We start from the raw sequence: 8,671 nt of genomic DNA, 5'->3' as shown, positions 1-8,671 counted from the left end.
CTTGAGTTTAGTTGTGTATAGCTAGATTGTCTTCAAGGAAACACTTTGTGTGGGACGTTTTTCATTCTTATAACCTAGCCTGTACAAAAGGGTGGCGACTTAATTAACAGAACATTGTTTCTAGACGTATAAGAGTTTTAGGGCGGAGAGTGGGGAGGGATTGCCATTGGCCTCGAATCTGTCTTCACCGATTGAAGTTTGAGCCGCTAATTGCGGTGCATATTACACGACACACAAAGGCACAGCATATGCTCATGTACATTTGAGATATACCTGCTGTCTATACCGGTATACGGCACATCAATCCTGGCCGTTGCCTACGTCTACGTCAACGTTTTCCACTAATTAAATGGCCCTCCCGTACAGTCGGTTGCATTTTTATAACTAGGCGGTGAGTCAGAGATTGAAGGGCCAACTCGCTGGATGGGTCCAGCAGCACGTCTGATAATCAGTAGAGACCTACCACCGGGCACGATGAAGAAACAGAATGGATCGGTTCTATAATTAACGTTTGTTTGGACGTTTTTTTTTTTTACAACCGTGGTCATCCCACGACCATATCCTTTTATTGTTTTATTATAGGTGCAGTCTAGTCTGCTATTTGGGGGTGAAAGTGGCCAGGTGTCGGAACCAAAAGATTGATAAACACTTCCGACGCAATTTGATCCCGGCTTTTCCTTTCTGCTGTGACAAGCATTCGGTGAAAATCAGTGACAAATGGCCGGGCAAAGAGTGGGAGGAAGAATGGCCAGCCGGTATAGCTGGGAGAAGCCATGGAAGCACCAACAGGTGGGAAACTTGGGGATATGTTCGCGTCTGTGCGTCGTCCGTAGAAATTCAGGATCGTCGCGGCAGCACTCTATCTCTACGAGGGGAGGAGATACGGGAGCCAATGGGCGGAAAGGACAATACAACGTCACTGGTGACATCACGCCAAGCCTTATTCCACTGGGCACCCGATGCGCTATATAACGCGATCCCGGCTCCTCCACCAGCTCCAGAGAACAAAATTCCGTCGGGGCGACAGCAACGGTCCCACCGACTTTTCCATTCCACAGCCAAGAAGTCGTGCACTTTCATTTGCGGTTCGTTTCATATCTATCTCCGCGTCGTTTTCAGATTTGCTTTCCGGCATTACATTGCGAATTCAAGAAATTTGGGCATCATTTCCGACAGCATCCGCAGGAAGAATCAAAACTTATTAACAAAGAAATCAAATTCAAAAGGTAAGCGCGCATCAACGGCCGTTTCATTACTACTCTTAATATTGCGACTTTATTCCTCTCCCGCGGGGGTTGGTGGTGGATGATTCGCAGAAATCCCAGAGCCAAAAACAATTGTGATGTAACCATATATATAAACGGTGTGATGGTTTGTAGTGGTGGGGGGTAAAAAGCTTTCCGGCGAGAGTGGATTGAAAAGTGTTGACCACTCGTGTGAATCGACGTCGTCGTCACCCCGACAGTAGCAGCAGCCCCAGCATGACGTCGCGTCGTTAACAGGAGATTTCCATTTAATCCCGGAGTGTCCTGTCGTCGCTTGGATGATCATTAACATTTGACAATATAACAAAAAGGGCAGCAGCAATATCTAATAGAATAAGAACTTGGACACCCCGGGGCAGATAGAGAAAGTGCAATGAATGAATTGTCTTTAGCCGATTGAATTTGGCGCTACGGAGAGAACGAGGAAAACAGGATTGGATCTTCAATATAAGGAAATGTGTAGGAGCTTATTCCCAGTGTCTTGTCGTCATTTGCTAACATGATGTCATCACGTGCTATGATTGTATTTCCCTCTGACAAGTGCAGCAACATCTTTCAATCAATATCTAAATGATTTCTTTTTTTTTCGTTTTCATATTTTATCCAAATGGCAAATCTCCTCTTGTCCAACGTTTGGGGGTTTCAATCTCAAATAACGACCACCGATTTATATGCGGCTGTGTGTTGGGTGATGCGGCAACAGACCGGGTCAACTCATCATGCAGTTCTGGCAGTGCCCACTGTTGTTGATGGTTTCGCTGATCGCGGCCATCAACACGCAACAGACGCCATCGCAGCGGCTCGAACCTAATCAGGTGGCCGGGCTCGTCGAGCTCCATCAGCAGCTGGAACAGCCGCGAGAACATCAGCAGCAGCAGCATCACCAGCAGCAGCCGGAACAGCCGGCTCAGGCCGATAATAAGGTTAGATCGTCACTATCTCTCAACTGCTGTGTATATCTCTTTCGTATATATTAAGATGTCAACCGCGAGCTGGCCTTTTTTGGGGGGAGGGTGTTTCCGTTTATTGCTCGACCGAATCAATGTGATAACCCCCCCATTCGTAATAATAGAGAAATGACACGGAAGATTGCCGGGAAATTAATGGCGCTGAGAGTTGGATGATTGGAAAAGATGTATTGAGTGTGTGCGGGGGTGGGGGGGGGGATGACTGTGTGTCTACCGACAGACAAGGGAACAAACAAACAAACAGAAAAAACAATAAAAATTGTGCAATCACGATGCAGGACTACGCACCGTCGCCAGCCGTTTTATTGCAGCTGACACCCAGCGATTGGAAGAACACGCAGGATAAGAGAAACAACTGGAACCGGATGCAAGGAATGTGGGGCAAGAGGAGCCAGCAGCAATCAGATGGATCTGCCCTCTCCGAAATGACTCCACCTCGGGTAAGCTCCGCCGCACACAATCGAACCAATTTGTTTTGTTCTACCAGGGGGAAAAATAAACCAGCTCTTTCTCTCTTGATTACTATCCACTATATATCCTTCCCGCATCCAACTTTTCTTCGCCCAGCACATAAGAGGATTTGCACAAACTTTCACTTGTGCCATCTCCAGCAGATTCCTTCCCCCTTTTATTTTGTTTTTTAAAATCGATTCTCACTAATGGCTAATGTATAACTTATATAATTCCCAGCAGATGGTGAAACGAGCTTGGTCAGATTTGTCGCAGCAAGGCTGGGGTAAGAGGAGCTGGACCCAACTGCACGGCGTCTGGGGCAAACGCCGATGGGACCAACTTCACGGAGCCTGGGGCAAGCGGACACCCGACCAACTGGAAGACGACAGCAAAGCCGAGCAGCCGGAAAACAGCCAGGAGGATGAAGACCAGCAGCAATCTTCTTCCGAGGTGGAACGCGAAGAAGCCAACGACTCTGACGACACGGTGGAGAACAGCAAACGCTCCGGATGGAACAAGATGCAAGGAGTCTGGGGCAAACGAAGCAGCAGCAGCAGCGGTAACAGCGGACCGGCCATCGAAGGAATGGGCAACAACGACTTGCTCCTCCTCATTTCCGGCACTGGCGACCAGCTCTACCAGCAACGAGAAGACGATCAAGCCAAAGTCAACGTCGAGGTAATGCGTATTATACAGTCACTCTGCTTTGTCGTTGAAGGCAATCCACCTTTTGAAGGACTAAAAAAACCGGAATAATAAAGAAGCGCGTGCATCTGATTGCCAAAGTGCCAAAGTAAAATGTCAGCCGTCACTTTAAAGTTCCGTCTCAACTATATCAACCGCCACTACAACATTTTTATTTTTTCGGTCGATGTATTCGTCGACTTAGACGCTATTACGGTAGACGTCAAAACCGCACAGACTATCGAAAACAGTCAAACACTCGGGTCCTTTTTTTAGTTTTTTTTTCTTCGAAAACTTATGTCATCGTCGTTCTTTTCCCCTCCAACATTAAAATGAGATCTCTAGCTCTCTATTTAAGTCGTCGAACATCAAGGGCCCGCCCACGTCTTCCACGTGTTCCAGTGTCGTCGTTTTCCCATGGTAATACGCGAGCTGACAAGCAGCCAAATAAACGACGCATACACACAACAAGACCAATTCGATTGTCCCTTTGTGTCATCGACAGAATTGAGGACTTTATCTTGATCGCCGCAGTTCTTTTTTGTTGGTGTTGTTGTTGTTGGCTGATTGGAAATAACAAGGGCCTCCTTTGAGTCGATATAGAGATCGATGATATTGACGTGCGCCGTCTGTGTTCTATACATACATCACTTTGACGCGACAAAACAGACGACATCAAAAAGATGAATAACTCGACCTTTTTCTGATTTCTTTGTTGGTGTTGTATCTGTAGGACGCTGGAAATGAAGACAAGAGAGGCTGGAATCAGTTGCAAGGCGTTTGGGGCAAAAGGGCTCTGTCAGCCATGGCAGCCGGATACAAACGGAACTGGAACAATCTGCGCGGTGCTTGGGGCAAGCGTGAAATACCAGCAGCCATCGCTAAAGGTCAGACCATTTTCTGAAATTTGTTATACGTCAACTTTACTGCAAAGTCTTGTGATGTCTCGTGATATTTACGCAAATAATATATACTTTAATGTTATTCAGGTATGGAATGGTCACGAAAGCGTGAATCCGGCTGGAACAACCTGAAAGGTCTCTGGGGCTGAAAAATTTGAACAGATAAAACAAAAAAACTACAAAAAAAAAATTCCAAACAAAGAGAACAAATATCACGACTCCTCCCGTTTTCTATTTTTAATCGTTGATTTCCCTCCTCCTTTTTTGATTTGATCTCGGCCGTGTCCATTTCTACAAGTTTTGAAAAAATGAAAGAAAAAAACTTCAACGCATCATCCATACTACAAACAGCCAAAAACTGTATCTATATACTACTATTGTATTTATGATTTGATTTCGTCCTATTATTCTTTTCCTCCCTCAATTGTTTCGTTTGTTCTATTATTCCTATATAACTGAATCTTTTGTTTCACGATATTATGTTATATATACAAGTCGTCAAAACAAACGTATCTCCTCGAACGTGGACAAGATCGATTATTATTCAAAAAGATAAGATTTCTTCTTCTATTATACTATACTATACCCCGCCCAGAAGCATAAGCCAAACAACAATCTGAATATATTATAATCCATATATTTAAAAAAAAAAAAGATAGGAGAAGATTGATATGCATACAGTATACCAATATATCAACCAGCAGTCGGCCCATATGGATTGCTGTTGATATTTGGTCTCTCTCTCTCTCTCCTGTAGAATTGTTTTTGGTGTGTTTTATGCATTCATATATAATATACTATATATTTCAGAAACGAGAAAAACTATATCAGAAAAATGAAGCAAACAAAACATGATGGCTCCGATCTCCGCGCACAACATCAACTGTTTCGATCGATGGAGTTGACTGATATATAGTTATTGTGTTGTTATATGCCAGCGTGACGATCCTCCCTCTAACAAACAACCCCCTCCCACCCAAAAAAAAAAAAGACGTGAATGTATACAATCATTATAAATATATTATTGACAGTACACCGCCGTGAGGGGCATATTATTGAAGGCTATTTCAATTCATTATTTCCATTCGGCCGTCTCTGCTGTGTTATAAATTCCTTTTTTTTTTCCTCCTCCAATTTTGAACCCGTTGTTATGTATTTAATTCTCGTCCCTCTTTGTCTTGGCTTGTTTTGTTTTTTTTGAAGGAGCACACAGATAAAGTTGCTTGTGACTGTTACAGTTTGCTTTGTTTTGTTCTCTCCTTCTTATCGATAAATAACAGCCGGCTATATGAGAAGAAAGAAAAAGAAGAAGCCAAGATGGAAACATTTCGCGAGAGTCATCGAGGATGATATTTTGTGTGTGACAGAAACTATAGGAAAAAGATGTAATCAAGATAAAATATACAAATGAGGACATATAGGCCTATCTCTATTTGTTATAAACCGTTCTACGTACATACGTATTATAATCCATATGATGCATATCATAATATAAACGCAACAATAGACGACGGGCCTTTCAATTATTTCCAAAATTCAAACAATAAACATGCCGAACCGTGACCTATTATGGTGTATAGTACATATCTCTCTCTTGGCATCGAGATTTCCAGCATCGCTTGTCGTGTGTTATATATATTTCCAGTGCAGGGGAAATTGCGCTGACCTTTCCGCAAATAATATGCGGCAGCAGCGACTTGTGCCTTGTGCTCGCAGGCCCAGAAACACACAACAATGCTGTCTGTCTGTCTGTTTGTTTGTTTGTTTGTTTCTTGGGTTTGGCATTGAATTCAACAACAACAACAGCAACGCGTATAGACACATCGTCTGGCATATGGAAATGATGAGGCCCAAAAGGCTTTGGCTTCAACCCATTCGCATCCCGCAATTGCACATTTCACTGGTTTGAGCTTTTCTTATACAAGATGGGATGGTGTCTACACACAGTCCTAGATATAGAAAGTGTTGGTACGCAAATTGAATTGGGACGCGCCAGCAGAAATCCTCTCACCCTAATGGATTTCGACTGGGTGGATATGACGGGGCGGAATGCTGTCACAATATTATATTCCGTGGAATATGTATTATATGGCCAAAAAGGCGAATATATCATTTAGGTTTGATGTCGCAACTCTCTAGCGCCATGTTAGACGCGTCACTCTAATCCACTGCTGTGGGTGGGTATTATAGGAATAAAATAGAAAAAGGAAATTGACGCGCGCGTTATTCTTCTTTCCATCTATACATTTTCCCAAGAAAATCTGCGAAACGGGGGCTTATTAGCAAGTGTATAGACATAGTCAGGACAAGCGTATAAAATCAGGAGAAAAAAAGTAAAAAAAATTTCTTTTATTTTTTCCGTGTCGGTTGTTCCGTTTCGAACGTTTGGCCGCTAGCTCGGGCAGACAGGCAGAAGCGCGCGGATTGGATTCGCACCCCCATAAATCATCAGCCGGCGCCTATATGTACAGAGAAAGTAGCTAGCTAGTGTCTCCTTACGCTAACACAAGTTGGCTTGTTTACGCCCCAGGAATCACGTTCCAAGACAAACAGTTCGGTTATATTCCGGAGCGCCCTATATCTTTCGACATCCAGCTCATTCCGATGTGCGCGTCTATGTGTCTGTGTGTGGGCCCAGCCCCCCGTGCTGCCGATGAGGATGCGCTCTCTCCCTTTAACCGAGCCCAAAGATACAATGAAACAGAAACTAAAAAGTTTCGACTCCCACTTTCTTCGTTGTGATGTTCTGCTTCTGCTGCTGTTCTCACTCCGGAACTCTCTTGCACACACGAGAAGGAGAAGAGATCGATAGTTTATATATTATTTCACTGACCGCGCAACGCAGCGCCTCCTCATTCCGGCCCGGCTCATCGCCGTCGTGTATAGTGAAAGAGCGCGCCCGGGCCGATCGATCTCCTTCATCCCGCCCGTCCGTCTATTACACTCGCGCTCCGTTTTCTGTATATAGTGTGTAAAGACAGCAAGTCTGTCGAGGTCTAAAAAAAAACTAAAAAAGGGCAGAAACGGACAGAATGATGAACTGGTGTACAGACGATTTTTGCATCTTATTTGACTCTCTGTTGATCGATAATAAACATCAGGGCCCCCCGGCTTGATTCGATCAATTACTTTCAAGGCTTCGCCGCCTTATGTAAAAGCAATCTCGATGTTTGCCATTATGAATTGCGATTTTTGTTTTTCGTTTGCCTTCATCGTCATCCTCCGCTCCATTTTCTTGATGCCCATCATTTTACGCGCGTAATTCAATCGGCTACGAAAAGCACTCTGCCGGGAAAGGACCAGAAGTTTCATTGCTCTTAGATTATTGTTTTCTCTCTCTATGCAAAGATAAAACACCCCACCGCCTACGGTTTACCGAGTAACTCAAGCGCGTACATAGCGATTAATAAAAAAAAAACGATCGAATTTTTACAGGGGAATAGGCTATACTCGTGGCTGCGCTGAAATGGCTTAAGGTCGACATCCGGATAAGCTGTTGCGGATGCGATGGCACCTTCAAACATACATCGCCGCGATGGCGCGAAGGTGTCCGAGTGAAAGAAATGCAAGTCGGACGTGGACTTTTTGCGTTATTCCGTGATGTTATTTGATTGCATCGCAGTCGTGAAATGTAATCAGCAAAGTCGAGAAATTCGATCGATATTATTGCGTGCGTTGGAGTATCTCTCTCTATCGCAGATGTCGCGCTATTGTATTTCATTTGGATGGTGAAATTCAATGACGAGTGTTCCGGTCATTGTTTTCTCTTCGACGTCGCTGATTTGATTGATGTCGGGCGACAGGAAATGCGTTACCGGTGAACATAAATGAATTTCAAACGGGTGCTGCGCGTCTTTATATCTCAGCCAAGACGAAAATAGCTCGACGCTGGCTTGTGTGTGTATACACATCTCGGGCGATTCTTGACAGACATCTGACGCAGAGCTCTTTTTCAATGGCTCTTGATTTCTCCCATTGACTTGTTTCTCTTTTTTTTTTGCCATCGATTTTACCCTATGGCTCTTTTCCATTTTTGCAATATTGTGAATAGCGCAGCGGAGACTGTCATTATCATCAGTGAGGAGCTCATCACCAGTGCTTTGTCCTTTTCGATCTTTAGAGACTGCCAGAATATTCACACAAAACGTCGACAAAAGCCCCACGGGCATTTCGGACTTGTGCAAAAGTTTCAGATCTTTGGCGGATTGGGATAAATTAAAACCCCCCGATAGCTCATTTGAGATCAAATAAAATCCTGCATGTATACAACATCGAACTTTGAGAAGCTGCTAGAAGTGAGATCGGTGAGTGGGTGAGTGTTCCCAGAGTGAAATGTATACGCGCGGCCTGAACCGCTAATATATTCCGGCAACAGCGGAAAACTCAGCTCTCCACAGCA

General features: G+C 44.2%; 1 protein-coding gene across 1 annotated transcript; it reads left to right on the top strand.

The window, feature by feature from the left end:
* The first annotated feature begins 992 nt into the window (after positions 1-992).
* On the top strand, positions 993-4,814 carry LOC124197484 (prothoracicostatic peptide-like). Its single transcript, XM_046592985.1, has 6 exons — positions 993-1,226; positions 1,969-2,188; positions 2,512-2,673; positions 2,927-3,364; positions 4,104-4,257; positions 4,360-4,814. Exons 2-6 carry the CDS (start codon positions 1,985-1,987, stop codon positions 4,419-4,421), a joined length of 1,020 nt encoding a protein of 339 aa, XP_046448941.1. The 5' UTR covers positions 993-1,226; positions 1,969-1,984; the 3' UTR covers positions 4,422-4,814.
* Positions 4,815-8,671: the final 3,857 nt, after the last annotated feature.

Source organism: Daphnia pulex, chromosome 7 (assembly GCF_021134715.1).
Source record: "Daphnia pulex isolate KAP4 chromosome 7, ASM2113471v1".
NCBI lineage: Eukaryota > Metazoa > Arthropoda > Branchiopoda > Diplostraca > Daphniidae > Daphnia > Daphnia pulex.
This window is presented reverse-complemented; position numbering and strand designations above follow the sequence as displayed.

What these genes read in the sequence shown, in the direction of transcription:
- LOC124197484 (XM_046592985.1), top strand. Translation starts at nt 1,985, where the DNA reads ATGCAGTTCTGGCAGTGCCCACTGTTGTTGATGGTTTCGCTGATCGCG. An exon ending in CGGCTCAGGCCGATAATAAG is followed by an intron (nt 2,189 to 2,511) that starts GTTAGATCGTCA and finishes ATCACGATGCAG; the next exon opens with GACTACGCACCGTCGCCAGC. An exon ending in ACCAGCAGCCATCGCTAAAG is followed by an intron (nt 4,258 to 4,359) that starts GTCAGACCATTT and finishes AATGTTATTCAG; the next exon opens with GTATGGAATGGTCACGAAAG.